The sequence below is a fragment of the Mobula birostris genome, chromosome 17, assembly GCF_030028105.1.
Source record: "Mobula birostris isolate sMobBir1 chromosome 17, sMobBir1.hap1, whole genome shotgun sequence".
NCBI classification, from domain to species: domain Eukaryota; kingdom Metazoa; phylum Chordata; class Chondrichthyes; order Myliobatiformes; family Myliobatidae; genus Mobula; species Mobula birostris.
The window spans coordinates 52460139-52477289 of NC_092386.1; the positions used below are offsets into that span (position 1 = coordinate 52460139).

General features: G+C 42.5%; 1 protein-coding gene across 1 annotated transcript in view; it reads right to left on the reverse strand.

Moving 5' to 3' along the window:
* Window positions 1-10836: 10836 nt before the first annotated feature.
* Window positions 10837-17151, reverse strand: part of isoc1 (isochorismatase domain containing 1) — a 40283-nt gene continuing 33968 nt past the window's right edge. Inside the window, exon 5 of the mRNA XM_072281720.1 lies at window positions 10837-16813. Within this exon, the coding sequence (XP_072137821.1) occupies window positions 16667-16813 (147 nt within the window). The 3' untranslated portion in view covers window positions 10837-16666. The remainder of the gene's footprint in view (window positions 16814-17151) is intronic.

Consider the following 17151-nt stretch of genomic DNA (forward strand, 5'->3'; position numbering starts at 1 on the left):
AAAATAGCTGACCTTCTCCACCTTCAGTAGTTGATTTAGTTTGCTTTTAAGAAACATCAGTGAAGTATCAAGTTTTATAAGATATCGGAGCAGAATTAAGCCTTTTGGCTCATCAAGTCTAATCTGCCATTCAGTCCTGTCTGTTTTATTATTTCTTCTCAATCCCATTCTACTGCCCTCTTTGACCCCCTTACTATTCTGCAAGACTACCTTACTAATTTGCAAAAGTCTTTGTTATGTCACAAAAACTTTGGCAAATTTCTCTTAACATACGTTTTAGAGCAATCTGACTGGTTGCATCCCAGCCTGGCATGAAGGCTCTGTTACACAGGATCAAGAGGCCGCAGAGTGTTGGAGAATCAGCCAGCACCATCGTGAATGCAACTTCCACACCATTGAGGACACCTTCAAGAGGCATTGCTTCAAGAAGACAGCATCCATCATTAAAGGCCCTCACAATCCAGGACATGCCCTCTTCTCATTACTACTGCTAAGGAGAAGGTGCAGGAGTCTCAATCATTGACCCACGCTCAGATATTCATGAACAGTTTCATTCCTTCTGTCATCAGGTTTCCAAATGCTCCGTGAATGTACGGACATGATCTTATTATTCTACCTTTTGCCTATTTATTTATTTTGCAGTTTATACTAATTTTATATCTTTGCTTTGCACTGCAGCTGAAAAACAAATTTCAAGTCATATTATATAGTGATAATAAACCAGATTCTGATTCTAGTCAGGAACCTGTCAACCTCTACCTTAAATTATCTCAATGACTTGGCCTCCACAGCCAAATATGGCAATGAATTTCACAGATTCACCATCCTCGGGTTCACAAAATTGCTCCTCATCCCTGTCCTAAAGGGATGGCCTTGTATTCTGAAACAGGCCCTAGACTGTCCCACTACTGGAAATACCTCTCTATCCAGGCCTTTTGGCATTCAAAAAGTTTCAGTGAGATTTCCGCTTATCCTTCTATATTTCAGTGACTAGATACACAGAGCCATCGAACACTCCTTATATGTGTAACGTGCTGTAAGGTTTCACTGCTAATGTAATGGCTGCTCTGTAATGTTCCACTGCTAAGGCAATGGTTTCTCTGTAGCAGCAATATTTGGGTTATGACTAGAGATGATGGGGCCTTTGGAATGTATGTTAGCCAGTGACTGGGATTTTGTTCTTTCTTGGGGGAATTGGAGCAGGGATTTTGTAGTCTTTTGCCAAGGAGAGATGAGGAGAGAAGACATGAATGGAGAGAGCTGGCAGACCGAGGGACAGTGTGGAGGAGGAGCGAGGGTATGAAGGTCAGCTACGCTCAGAAGAGTTCAACGAGGAACAAGTGAACAGAACTGTGAGCTCCAACGTTGCGCATTAGACCGTTTCATGAGAATGGGCACTTTTTTTTGTTTCTTTACTAACCATATAGTCAAATTAAGAATTATAAAGCTCAATCGCTCAATTGCATACTGTGTACTGTTTGTTATTTCATGGTACTGAGTTGTAACAGGGACACACCACGCAGCATTCACCCAAACAAGATTTCTTAAGTTTGGCAGAGCCAAGGGCTGTCTTCCCCTAGATTAAGCGGCTAGCCAAACCAAGAGTTACAATTGTGGATTGATTTCATTGGATGCTGTGTGACTACCCTGAGCATTGAACTAGGGGTAGATATTCGTACTCCGGGTGAATTGCTAAATCCCCTGTCAAGTACTGTTAAAGTTGTGATTGTGGGACGGAGGTTTGATAAAATGGCTGGCACATCTGTTCCTGGTGACGGTAATGTCTAGTGTCCCTGTGAGACAAGACGGGGAGAAACTATTGGAAAAAGGGAGAAAGTTGACCTCAGAGTCATTCAACTTCGGGACTCCCGGGTACCTGTGGGTTGGAAGAGGAGGTTGGTAGAGAAGATGTTGAAGCTGGAAGGTGTCTTTTCCATGATGAGTTTGATGTGGGTTGTTCCAAGAGCACTCGTCACACTATCCGGGTGACCGAGGACATCCCGTTTAGAGAAGGGTCGCGGCGACTGGCCCCTGCAGAGGTGGAGGACGTTCGGCAGCATTTGTGTAAGTTGAAGGAAGCTGGGATCATCACCGAGTCCTGAAGCCCCTATGCGTCCCCAGTAGTAGTGGCCCGAAAGAAGAATGGGAAGGTAGGGATGTGTGTGGACTATAGGACTCTGAACCGGCGTACCGTCCCTGACCAGTATACCGTCCTGAGGATTGAAGACGTGCTGGCCTGTCTGACTGTCTGAGTGGTGCGAAGTGGTTCAGTGTGCTGGAGTTGAGGGGTGGATATTACCAGATCCCCATGAGTGAGGCTGACAAAGAGAAGACAGCATTTATATGTCCCCTGGGATTCTTCCAGTTCAAAAGGATGCCCCAGAGCATATCGGGAGCCCCTGTGACTTTCCAGCTGGTCATGGAGAAGACGGTGGGGGATATGAACTTGCTTGAGGTATTGGTATATCTGGATGACCTCATAGTATTTGGATCCACCTTGGAAGAACATGAAGCGAGGCTGCTGAAGGTGCTGGGCTGCCTGAAAGCTGAGGGTTAGAACTTTCCCTGGACAAGTGCCAGTTCTGCCAAACATCTGTTAGCTATGTTGGGCCCATAGTATCATGGGATGGAGTAGCTACAGATCCGGCTAAGATGGAGGCAGTGACTACTTGGCCAAGACCCCAGACTGCGAGTACTCTGCGCTCGTTCCTTGGGTTCTGTGGTTACTATCAGAGGTTTGTGAAAGGTTATGCAGAAGTAAGTCACCCTTTGAATCAGCTTCTGTGCGGTTACCCTCCCTTGGGGAAGAAAGGGAGGGGGAAAAAGGACAGGAGGGTGGAGACTATCTTAGCCGATCAGAGCCCTTTAGACTGAGGTGGGATGTAAAATGTGAGGAGGCCTTTCAGTCACTGAAGGAGCTGCTTACTTAGGCGCCGATGCTGGCTTTTGCGAACCCGTTTGCCATATGTACTTCACATGGATGCCAGCCGAGAGGGTTTACGGGGTGTCCTCTATGAGGATCAGAACACCGGGTTGAGACCCATTGCATTTGTCAGCAGGAGTCTGTCGCCCTCTGAGAAAAACTATCCTACACACAAGTTGGAGTTTCTGGTGTTAAAATTGGCAGTGGTGGATAAGCTGAGTGACTACCTCTATGTGTAGTTTGAGGTGAGGATGGACAACAACCCTCTAACTTATATACTGAACTCGGAGAAACTGGATGCCACAGGCCATCGGTGGTTGGCGGCGTTGTCTGCCTATGATTTCAGCCTGAAGTACCAGCCGGGAAGCAGGAACATTGATGCTGATGCTTTGTCCTGATGTGCACATGATAGGCTGGACGGGGTCGAGGAGTGGGAGAGTGTTCCTGTCCCAGGGGTGAAGGCCATGTGTCAGTTTGCCATCACGGTGAAGGCAGACGGGAGGCAAGGGCAGGATCGAGTGGTAGATCAATTGGGAGCTGCTGATGGTGCCATTTCACAAGTTTACTGTAACCTGACGGCTCTAAAGACAAACCTGTTGCTGGAATTGAGTTCTGGGGAAGTGGCAGCGGCTCAGCAAGATGACCCGGGCATCGGTACCATTTGGTCAGCGGATGGAAACGGAGACAAGGCTCAGGCAGAGAAGGCAAAATGCACGGCGGTGCCTCCATTACTGAGAGAATGGCCTTGGTTGGAGTTGCGGAACCAGATGCTATACCGGGTCATGTCAGCCCCAGACTGACCTCAGCGTTCCCAGCTGGTTCTGCCTGAGAAGTATCAGAGGATTGCGTTGAAGTCACTTCATGATGATTCTGGACATTTGGGGGTGGAAAAGACCTATGGATTGCTCAGAGTTTGGTTTTATTGGCTCCGAATGAAGTCAGAGGTCAAAGAATATTGCAAGTCGTGCACTTGATGCATACGGCGGAAGACGCTGCCTATGCAGGCAGCTCTCTTGTCCCACTCACAGAATGTGGGGCCCTGGACCTGGTGTGTATGGATTTCCTGTCAATAGAACTGGATGCCATCAATACAGTGAATGTGTTAGTCACCACGGACCACTACACCAGATATGCACAGGCTTTTCCTACCAAGGACCAGAGGGCATCCTAAAGTGTTATGGGATAAATATTTCATTTATTATGGCCTCCCAGGTGGATACATAGTGATTAGGGACGGGATTTTGAGAGCAGGCTCATCCATGAGTTACTAAGCATGCTTGGAGTTGAGACATCAAGAACCATGCCCTATCATCCGCAGGGTGATCCCCAGCCCGAGAAGTTTAATTGGACCTTGCTAAACGTGCTCGGGCCTTGGAGATCAGCAAGAAGAGCAGGTGGAGTCAACATATTGGACATCTGGTCCACAGTTACAACTGTACCCGAAATGAAGCTGCTGGGTACTCGCCATATTATGTGATGTTTGGGTGTGAGGCGAGCTTGTCCATTTCACCTTTGTTTTGGGACTGATGAGGGCGACTTACCGCCAAAGACTTATCTGAAGTATGTGCCTGATATGAGAAGAGAGCTGAAAAGGGCTTATGAATTAGCTGGGGTCACAGCTGCCAAGCAGAATCAAGGAAATAACAGGAAGTATGATCAAAAGGTGAGGTTCTCCCAGCTTCTGCCGAGAGACTGGGTTCTCATAAGGAATTTGGGGCTACCTGGGAAACATAAGTTGGCAGACCGCTGGGCGGCTAAGCTCCATGTGATGAAGAGTCAAGTGCCAAACCCACCAGTTTTCCAGGGACGAGGAGAGAAGACATGAATGGAGAAAGCTGGTAGACCGCCAGACGGAGTGGAGGAGGAGCGATGGTATGAGGGTCGGCTACGCTCAGTGGAGGTTGACGAGGAACAAATGAACGGAACCATGAGCTCCAACGTTGCATATTACACTGTTTCATGAGAATGGGCCCTTCTCTTTTTTTTTGTTTCTTTACTAACCAAATAGTCAAATTAAGAATTATAAAGCTCAATCGTTTAATCGCATATTGTGTACTGTTTGTTATTTCGTGGTACTGAGCTGTAACAGGGGACACATCACACAGCATCCACCCAAACAAGATTTCTTAAGATTGGCCGGGCCGAGGACTGTCTTCCCCTAGATTAAGTCGCTAGCCAAACCGAGAGTTACATATGTTAACCTTTTCATAAGACCATAAGACATAAGAACAGAATTAGGCCATTCAGCCCAACAAGTCTGCTCCACCATTTGATCATGGCTGATTTAATTTCCTTCTCAATATCACTCTTATACCTTCTCCCCGTAACCTTTGTCAACCTCACTAATCAAGAACTTATCAACAGCCACATTAAGTATATCTAATTGCTCAGCTTCCACAGCCATCTGTGGCAATGAATTTTTCATATTTACTACCCTCTGGTTAAAAAATATTCTCCTTTTCTCTGTTCTAAAGGGATATCCTTCTGTTCTGTGGCTGTTCCATCTGGTGCTAGACTCTCCCACTATTGGAAACAGCCTGTGCATGCTCACTCTATGAAGGCCTTTCACTGTTCATAAAGTTTGAAAGAGATTTCCGTTCATTCTTCTAAACTCTAGCCAGTACAGGCCCAGAGCCATCAAGTGCTCCTCATATGTTAACCCTTTCATTCCTGTGATCATTCTCCTCTGAACCCCTCTCCAATGCCAGTACTTCCTTCCTGGGCCCCAAAACTGCTCACATTTCTCCAAATGTGGTCTGACTAGAGCCTTACAAAGCCTCAGTATTACATTGCTGCTTTCATATTCTAGTCCTCTTCCAGTCAAGATGGCGCCTGCGTACCACGCTCTTTCAGCTTCTGGGTAGATCACGAAACCATAAGTTTCACATTTTTTCACTTCCTTTATGTCTTTTATGTTTGTCTTTAATCTTGAATGTCATTCAGGAACTGTTGCAGCCTGTGATTTGCAGTTTGGAGGTCATTTGGGTGTTTAGCGCTCTGCAGTCTTCGAGAAGATTCCTGGAGACAGAAACAGCACGCCCGAATCTTGTGGCAAGAAGGCTGCGAGATAGGGCATGAGCCAATGTTCAACACCATTTCTCCACTGAAAGCTTCCATTGTTCGCTGATTAAAGTGATTGAAACATCAAGGTACATGCAGAAGCTGAGCACTAGCTGCCTGACTTTTGATCGCTGGTGGGATCACTCCGCTACGGAGAGGGGAGACTGTCTTTTGATTGCTGGTGGGATCACTCCGCTACGGAGAGGGGAGACTGCCTTTTGAGCACTGGTGAGATCACTCTGCTACGGAGAGGGAAGACTGCCTTTTGATCACTGGTGGGATCACTCTGTATGGAGAGGGAAGACTGCCTTTTGATCACTGGTGGGATCACTCTGTATGGAGAGGGGAGACTGCCTTTTGATCACTGGTGAGATCACTCTGCTACGGAGAGGGGAGACTGCCTTTTGATCGCTGGTGGGATCACTCTGCTGCTGGAGAGGGAAAGGCCTGCCTCTGTGCCTGGAGTTTTCCGCATTTTGGATATGGACTTGGACTATAGCCTTTCTTTCAGCCTAATAGTTTTTTATATTCTGTGTTTTTTTGTCCGAACTTTCTCATATTTTTGTGTGTGGGAGGGGGGATCTGGGGTTCGATGTGCCTGTTCTGCTTTTGTTCATTTTTTGCATGGGGTGTAGGAATCTGGGCGCTAATGATCATGCTGCTGTTCTTTTCTTTCTTGGTTTCATGGCTATCTGGAGAAGAAGAATTTCAGAGTTGTATATGATGATAATAAATGAACATTTGAACCTTTGAAGCTGGTATCTTGCCGGGAATATCTTGGCCTCTTGCTTCATGTGCAGCACCTTGTCTTCTAAAAATCCAGGTGAACAACTACCACTACCTTTCCTTTCTCTGTCTGCCTCAAGGAATTCCAACAACTTTATCAAGCAAGAACCATGCTAATCATAAACACAAGAGATTCTGCAGATGCTGGAAATCCAGAGTAACACACACAAGGAAGGAACTCAGCAGGTTGGATAGCATCTATAGTAGGAAGAAACAGTCGACGTTGCAATCTAAGATACTTCATCAGGACAACTTTCTCCTATTTTATTATGTGCTTCAAAGTATTTAGAAACCTCAATCTTAATAATGGACTCTACAACTAACCACCTACTGAAGTCAGGCTAACTGGCTTATAACTTCCTTCCTTTTGCCTCCCTCTGTTCTTAAAGAGTGGAGTGACTGTTGCGATTTTCCAGTCCGCTAGTTATTGCAATATTGTGTGCCCGCTCTTTTCCTTTAATCTATCTGTTTTTGAATTGCCTCATTCTTCATTTAGAGTGCTTCTTCTTCTTTGGGATGAAATGATCCTGCATCTTCCAAATTAGTCCCAGACCCTCCTGACATTGCTGATCTACCACAATCTCTGCTAGTGCCTCCTTCAAATCAGCTTTGGCCAGCTCTTCTCTCGTGTCTCTGTAATTACCTTTACTCAACTTTGATACAGGTACATCTAATTTTAGCTCTTCCCTTTCAAACTGCAAGGCAAAATCTTTCATAACATGATCACTGTCTCCTGAGGGTTCCTTTACCTTAAGCTATCTAATCAAATCTGATCCATTGCACACAAAATCCAGAATTACCTTCCCTAACAGCTCAACTACAAGCTACTCTAAAAAGCCATTTTGTAGGTATTCCACAAATTCCTTCTCTTTGGGATACTGCACCAACCCGACCATCCCAATTTATTTACATATTGAAATCCACCCATGATTATTTTACTATTCCTTTTCTATTTTCCATTTTAATAGGACCGCACAAAGGCCAGTATGTAACTCCCATCAGGGTCCTTTTACCCTTACAGTTTCTAACTATTCTCATGAGGATTCTACATTGTCTGATCCTATGTCCCTTCTTTCTAAGGATTTCATTTTTTACCAACACAGCCCCCTCACATCCTCTGCCCACTTGCATGCTTTTTTTAATACCATGTTGGATGTTTAACTCCCAGCTGCATTCTTCTTTTAACCATAATTCTGTGATGCCCACATTATACCTGCCAATTTCTACACTGTGCTATAAGCTCGCCTACCTTATTTTGAATACTGAGTGCATTCAAATAGAAAAGTTTCAGTCTTCTCCATTTTGTCTCCCTGTCACTAGAAGTTATAATCTTATCCCTCTCTAATCTTTCCATCTTTTTCTTTGTTCTGAAGACTTCAGCCTGCATTCTCCTTCCCTCATAATTTATCCATAATTTCCCAAGCTGTTGAACCCACCCCTTACCTACTTAGTTTGAAGTTCAATCCACAGCCCTTGTTAAGCGATTCACAAGGACCCTGGTCACAGCATGGTTCAGGTCCCTTGGGATAGGTACCCTTCTTCCCCAGCACTGGTGCCAATGTTCCATGAATTCAACTCTACTTCTCCCACACCAGTCTTTAAGCCACACATTTAACTCACTGATGTTATTAACCCTGTACCTATTTGCATGTGGCTCAGGTAACAATCCAGAGATGATGACCTTTTTGGTTCTGCATCTTAATTTAATCCCAAACTGCTCAAATTCCCTCAGCAGGGCCTCTTTCCCTGTTCTTCCTACATTGACGGTGCCCACATGGATCAGGATGATTGGGTCTTTTCCTCCTCCCACTCAAAATTCCACTGCAGATCACCTGCCTGTCTTTTCTATGATATACTGTATATCCTTGGATATTTAGGTCCCAGCTTTGTTCTTATTTCAATCATCACTCTGTGATGACCATAATTTTGTACCTGCCAATTTCTAACTGCACAACAAGCTCGTCTACCTTGCTTCATATACTGAATTCAGTACTCAGGACAGCAGGTCTTAACATTAAATAGGAGGAAAATTGAGACCAATTGATAAGTGGAGGCTAGTTATTGAGGGGAGGAATGACAATAGAGTAAAATGTTCTGCTTTTGAGATTCTCTGATAATCTATGTAAGATGTGGTTTAATCATTGCACCTAGATTTCATAGCTTTGATTCAGAGACAAAGGTCTATTTGGAGCTGGTGAGGACAATAGTAGAAGGTTGTAGGTGCAATTATAGTACTTGAGGATAAGCGCTATTTTTATCTGAAACTTCAAAAAAATTATAGTAGACTACTACTACTACTACATCGACTCAGGCCTAGGGGGCCGGCATCAGGCACGATGACGGACTCTCCACTTCTCCCTCTCCCTCATCAGTGTGTTCAGTTCCTCTACCTTAGCTGCGTTGCTGTCTTCTAGGAGCATGTTGACCATAGTCCTGGGAGGGCGCCCAAGGTTCATCCTCCCGTGCTTGGGCTCCCATATGATGACTAGGCTGGCAGGTAGCTCGGGGTGGCATAGACAGTGCCCCGCTAGTTGCAGCCTTCTCACCTCGATTTTAGTGGTGAGCATCAGTAGGTTGTTACAGAGCTCGACGTTCATCATGTGCTGTTGCCAACTCACGTCAAGAGCCATCCGGAGCATTTGTGTATAGCAACCATCTAGAGACTTTCGCATCGTCTTGGTGAGTGTGACGAATGTGAGACGTGGATTACGGTAGAAGTTTAAGTTAATTTGTGGGAGGATTAGCAGGTAGCCAAGGAACAAAAAGGGTGGAGGCAGAAATATATGGCGAATTTTGCATGTAATTGGAAGAGCCATTTTCTGTAAGGCTACAGGATAGAAGGCAAGAGAGTGGATTAACCCAGGGTTCCAGTTGTGGTTGATATGGACATGATGATCAGATGTTCTCCTGTTGTGTCTTAATTTCCTGGATTTAAAGGAATTTTTTTAATTCATAGGCTCTCCATTCACTAAACCATTACATTTTGAGTTAATTCAGCTACTGTATAAAATTCCATTATGACAAAATAGGACTGAACTAAATCTGCATGGATTTATGAAGGGAAAATTATGTTTGACTAAAGGTATGGAATTTTTAAGAATGTAACCAGCATAATAAATAAGGTGGAACCAGTGGATGTAGAGTGCATTTATTGATGATACCAAACAAGATGGGATCGTAAATATTACTTACTTACTGCCTATTACACCCCTGGCGTTTAGGTCAGCAATGAAGGTCCTCCATCTCTGGCAGCGTTTAGGGCATCCTTCATCATGTCAGTAGCTTCCTCTCAGTTTTCACTACTGTCAGTCATGCAGATCCCAGATGGAGACTCAGGAATAACATTGCACTCAGATGTAGAAGGATTCTTCATTGCTGTTTCCAGAACAATTTTGTTTTACCAGTCAGGGTTGTTAGCCCTGTGCTGAACCCACAAACCTGGAGGACTGGTGGACCACACTTAGTCTGACCTCCACCCTTTGACCTTTTCGGCATAGGTGACCCTACCAAGAGGCAAAGCATAAAGCACTGACTCCTGCCAACATAGCTCTCCGGGTCATTGATTGTAAACATAAAGGAGGACGTAAAGAGGCTTCAAAGGTTCAAGCTAAGTGAATGTCTTGAAGATGGCAAATGGAATATAATGTAGAAAGTTGTGAGATCACGTGAACCCAAGTAGCGTAGTGGTTAGTGCAATACTGGTACAGCTCAGAGCATGGGAGATCAGAGTTCAGTTCCGATGTCATCAGTAAGGAGTCAGTACATCCTCTCTGTGCAATGTGTGGATTTTCTCCAGATGCTCCAGTTTCCATCCACAGTCCAAAGACATACTGGTTAGTAGGTTAATTGGTCACTATAAATTGTCCCATAATTAGGCTGGGGTTAAATCGAGGGTTGCTGAATTGCGTGGCTTGAAGGGCCTATTGTGTGTTGCATCTCAATAAATAAATTATCCACGTAGTGCATATTACAGTGATAGTTATTTAAAGAGACTTAGGTGTGCTTGTACTTAAGTCATTGAAGGTCAAAACACAGCTTTTCTTGTATCATGTATCTTTCTTTATTGAGATATCAACCCAAGGCAAAAAGAGATGGTATTAAAATTCTGCAAAATCCAAATTCAAACAACCAATGTAAGGAATACCCCAATGTGTGTGCCTGTTGTTAGGGGCTGACAGACATCACACAATCCCAGCAGAGAATCATTCGTCTGCTTTCTATCAATCATTCACATAATATTAATAGAATTGGTATTAGACCATCTATTTCTTTTTATCCATTTCAATCATTTAATGATTTTTTCTTCCACTATTCCTAATTCAGGAGAAAATGAAAGAGGTTATCAGATGTAATCAAACTACAGACTTGTTTTCTCCTCCTATTCTATCTCTTTACTTCTAGGATCCTTTTAAGAACTATCCTTTGATGATTATTTCTCATGAATAAGCTGCCCCTGGGCTGCATTTCCAAAAACACATGTAGTCAAACAATACCATTTCTTCACTGCCATCACCTTTATCACTCCATTTACCACACACCTTATTCCATATTCAGTACTGGATATGCTGAAATTTCCATATAAAAGCAGGAAATTCTGGAAACACCAGAGGTCCAGGCTGTAGCAGATTTGTGCCATAATACATCTATATTTGAAGCTCTCCTCTATATCTGCTTATTACTGTTAGGTTTGTCTCTTCTAATGTCCTCCAGACCTGGTGCCTTCCACAAGCTTGCTTTCATCCAAATGTTCACTTCCTGTGTCCTAACAGCATCAAAATATCTCTACTTGGGAATCAGTATAAATATTAAAGTTCCCCAAGATTGTTAAAGGTTAATATATTGATCTAGTTAATGCAATGACTTACAATATTGAACAGTTAGGGTTGTTGCTAATTTGAAATTGGAATTTGCCTTTTCCACACCCTACACACATCCAGTCTATGTATATGCTACACTGCCCTCCAGAGGCAACATTGAAACATAGCACTATTAAATTCTTCTCATTGATTTAAACAGGAATCTGCCAGTCAAGCTATAATCTCTATATGGCTAATCACAATATATCCTTTAATCTTGATCCATGTTTTCTTCTCCCATTTGTCTTACACTTTTACCTAACATATAAGCATTTGTCCTTTTAATACAAATGTATTTCACATCATTTTTTTGTGTTGAAAACTTTTCATTACCTTTTCTTTTAAAATAAGTGCTAATATTCTAGCCAGTACCTCAATGCTGGGGGGGGCCGGGGGGGGGTGGACATGTATAAATTCAAAATTAGCTTGCCCATAAAAGGTATATTCTGCCTGGAAGTCAGTGACCAGTGGTGTTGTTCTGGGACTCCTGCTCATTGTAGTTTTTATAAATGACTTGGATGAGGAAGTGAAACAGAGGGTTTATTAGTTTGCAGATGCTATTAAGATTGGTGATAGCGTAGAAGGTTATAACAAGACATTAATAGAACTTGGCTGAGAAATGTCCGATGGAGCTCAACACAGAAAAATGTGATGTGATTCACCTTAGGAAGTCAAATTTGAAGGCACAATACAGGGATAGTGGCAGGATTCTTAGCAGTGTGGAGGAACCAAAGGATCTTGGGATGCATGTCCATAGGTCTCTCAAGGTCGCCACACAAGTTGATAGGGTTGTTAAGAAGGCGCATGATGTAATGGCCTTCTTTTGTCAAGGGATTGAGTTCCAGAGCCTTGAAGTAACATTGCAGCCCTATAAAAACCTGATTAGACTACATTGGAATGTTGTGGTTCAGTTCTGATTGCCTCATTAGCTGTGCATTTTGAATTACATTTTAACTTATTTATGGTAATATTTGTTTTATGTGTTGTGCATGATAAATGTCTTATGGGAGCAGCATGGTCTGGAGGAACAGTGCCTCAATTGGTTGTATATATGTAATCAGTTGACAATAAACTTCAACTTGAACTTTGATGTGGAAGCTTTAGATGGTGCAGAGATTTACCAAGATGCTGTCTGGGTTGGAGATCATGTTTTATGAGGATAGGTTGAATGAGCTTGGGCTCTTTGGAGCTAAGAAGAATGAGAGGTGACTTGATAAGAGTTGTACAAGATGAGAGGCATTGAGCAAGTAGTCAGCTGGATACTTTTTCCCGGGGTGGAAATGGCTAATAAGAGGGGACATAATTTTGAAATGACTTAAGAAAATAGAGTGGGCATGTCAGGATAGCTTCTTTTAAAAGAGAGATGGGTGTGTGAAATTCTCTGCCAGGAGTTGTGGTAAAGACAGATACATTAGGGATGTTTAAGAGACGCATGAATGATACAAAAGGAAAGGCTATATGAGATGGTTAGATTGACTTAAAAGGTCAACACAACCTACTGAGCTGAAGGGCCTGCACTGTGCTGAAATGTTCTATGTTTTATAGAGTTGCAAGAGTTTGTGAACCCTTTTCAATTACCTGGTTTTCTATATTACTCATAAAACGTGGCTGATCTTCATCTAAGTAACAATAATAGAGAAACACAATCTAGCTAAACTAGTGACACAAACAATTGTACTTCTCATCAATACTGTGTACACCATTTAAACAATCACAGTCCAGGTTCAAAAAAAAGTATCTGAACCTCTGGGGTAATGCCTTCTACAAAAACTACTTGGAGGCAGGTGTCCCAATCAATGAGATGAGAATGGAGGTGTGGGTTGTAGATGTCCCCTGCTCTATAAAAGACACACAAAGTCTTACTTTGTCAAAGCAGGTTACTGACGCTCTCCCCTTCTCAAGAAAGATCTGTTTATGTGCAACACGCCTCAAACAAAACAACTCTCAGAGGACCTTAGACGAATAATGCATGAGCTGGAAAAGGCTACAAAAACATTTCTAAAGATCCGAGTGTTCATCAGTACACAGTAAAACAAATTATTTACAAATGGAGGAAATTCAGTACTGTTCCTACTCTCCCTAGGATTGGGTGTTCTTAGTCATAGTCATACTTTATTGATCCCGGGGGAAATTGGTTGTCGTTACAGTTGCACCATAAATAATTAAATAGTAATAAAACCATAAATAATTAAATAGTAACATGTAAACTATGCCAGGAAATAAGTCCAGGACCAGCCTATTGGCTCAGGGTGTCTGACCCTCCAAGGGAGGAGTTGTAAAGTTTGATGGCCACAGGCAGGAGTGACTTCCTATGACGCTCTGTGTTGCATCTCGGTGGAATGAGTCTCTGGCTGAATGTACTCCAGTGCCCATCCAGTACATTATGTAGTGGATGGGAGACATTGTCCAAGATGGTATGCAACTTGGACAGCATCCTCTTTTCAGACACCACCGACAGAGAGTCCAGTTCCATCCCCACAACATCACTGGCCTTACGAATGAGTTTGTTGATTCTGTTGGTGTCTGCTACCCTCAGCCTGCTGCCCCAGCACACAACAGCAAACATGCTCGCACTGGCCACCACAGACTCGTAAAACATCCTCAGCATCGTCCGACTGATGTTAAAGGACCTCAGTCTGCAAATATCACACCCAGAGCACAACATGCAATGCTGAAGGAGGTGTAAAAGAATCCAAGGGTAACAGCAAAAGACCTGAAGATATCTCTAGAAGTTGCTATCTTTTCATGTGCCCACTATAATAAAAACACTGAAAAAGAATGGTGTTCATGGAAGGACACCACAGAGGAAACCACTGCTGTCCAAAGAAAAACATTGCTGCATGTCTAAAGTTTGCAAAAGACCACCTGGATGTTCCACAACACTTTTGGGACAATGTTCTGTGGATAGATGAGACAAAAGTTGAATTTTCTGGCAGAAATTCACACTGCTATGTTTGGAAGAAAAAGAGCACTGCACACCAACACGGAAACATCATCCTAACTGCGAAGCATGGTAGAAGCATTATGGTTTGGGGCTGCTTTGTTGCCTCAGGGTCTGGTTAGCTTGCAATTGATGAGGAAACAATGACTTCAAAATTCTATCAAGACACCTTACAGGGGAATATCAGGGTAATGGTCCATCACCTGAAGTTTAGTTGAAGTTGGATGACGCAACAAGACAATGGCCTGAAACACAAGAGTAAATCAACAACAGAATGCTTTTAAAAAAAAAACAAAAAATTATGTTCTGGAATGGCCAAGTTAGAGTCCAGACCTTAACCCAATTGAGATGCTGTGGAATAACCCAAAGAGGGCTGTTCATGCAAGGTGTCCCAGAATACCGATGAACTGGAACAGCTTTGTAGAGAGGAATGGTCTAAAATTCAGGAGCTAGAGGAATTATTTGATGGAGGTTATTGCTGCTAAAGGAGGTATTACCAATTACTAAACAAGGGTTCACATACTTTTTCCAGCCGAGACTGTGAATGATTGAACAATGTGTTCAATAAAGGCATGAAAAGTACAATTGTTTGAATGCTATTAATTTAGGCATTTTGTGTTCGTCTATTATTGCGACTTAGGTGAAGATCACACCATATTTTATGAGTAATTAATGCAGAGAACCAGGTAATTGCAGAGGGTTCACAAACTTTTTCTTGCAACTGTATATCTGCCTATCTTTCTTCCTATGGGGAGAGGCTTTGGATCCTTTATAGCTTTTCTCTCAGGTATCCGATCACAGCAGGTCAATGATTCCTTGGGAGCATACATGTACCAATTTAACTGGGTGGGTGTAGTCCCATTTGTTAAATGCTTTTATGAAAAAAAAAGGCTGATATGTCTGAAAAGCAGAGACAAGTGTCATCTATTAACTCCATATAAACAAGATATTTTAAAGTCTTCTTAATCACAAACTCTCAAACCTGGTGTCTACACATTGACACAGCAAAGCAACAATCTGCTGAAGGAGCTCCATAGTTCATGCAGCATGTGGTAGAGGGTAGGGAGAGAAATTGTTGGCATTGAGTTAAAATCCTGCTTAGAGATCCTGGATTAAGCCCACATCCCAGTCATTTAATAGCTTTGGAAGTAAACTACTATATAAAGTCAACTGGTTTCCCACCATTGTCGCCCGACTTTGCCAATCAGCTGTGCAAATCTTCTTTGGCAAAGTATGAAAGGAGCAGCCAAAATGAAAAGAGAAACCTTAACAATTAGTTAAAGTAGTTTAAACATGATGAGACTAGCCAGAGGAGAATAATTGCTAGAAATCCTCCAGAATAAATTGAAGACACTGAGGCATTAATCAAGTCACACTGTAACTGTAGACAGAACGGCTCCTTACCTCCAACCAGTAAGGGCACTCAGAAACACTACCTACTTTTTAACAATAGTGTACTAACAGCCTGTTTAAAGGATACCATTACAAAGGACAAAGGTGATTACGTTACAGACAACATGAGACGTCTGGTGCTATGGTCACGGAAAAGCATGGTCTATAGTTTGACAGGATTATTACATTTACACAAGTATAAAAAAGTTGGAGATTATCTTTTTCATGCTATTCAATACCTTAGGTAACATAATTTAACCAGTTCAGTCTCCTTTACTGAATTCAATTACAGCTTCTACCATCTTTGACTCAAGGCTGATAGTTACACGTCTGATTGCCTCCAAACAAAAGGAAATCAGGTATAACAGTGTGTATTTTAAAGCAGTTAATTGAGTGCAATAGTTTACAAAATGACTACAGAACAAAATGTAATTGCATTTACAAAGTGCACAATTAATCAAAAATCATGCAAATCCCTCAGTATACAATTCATACCTGCTTAAATATGCACCTGTTAACCTGCATGAAATACTATTCCATAATATTCAAAGCCTGTGATAACATTTAGACAGAAAAATTTAACTATAAAAAGATATTGCTACCAGAACAATTCTAAGCAATTATGTCTGATGTCCCTTGTATGCCAAAATTAAATATGTCTCCAGGTTTTTTCCCCAATGAATCTTTTGCCAGATGCCTTGACATTGTTCAGACCTTGGACAGAAGTCCAGACTCCGGAGCACTTGCCTTGATGAGGTTTTGAATTTCCTTGAAATGGGGATGTTCCTTATCGCCAGTTAGTTGCAGAAGTATGGCTTCACTAGTAGTAACTATAATCCCTGTACGAGCGAGGCGCTTTGAAAATAAATAAAAGATTAAATAAAACTTCAAATACCACAAGTTCTGTGGTAACAATGCTGCAAACAAATCTAGCTGTGTTTTAATTTCCTTCCCCACAATCAATTTCCTCCTCCTGAAGGTCACTGGAGAATCAGTTGACATAACCTCACCATTCCTAAGGACCTCATCCAGAAGGCTTTCTTTTGTGTGTCAGCCTAGTGGCTTCAGTGCCTGAAATTTTTTTATCCTGTTCATATTCAGTAGTTAAGGGAACACATTTCACAGCAAGAGTCATTAGATATAGCTCAGAAATTAAAATCATGATTGCTTTCTCCTCAGCCAAAACATTTTAA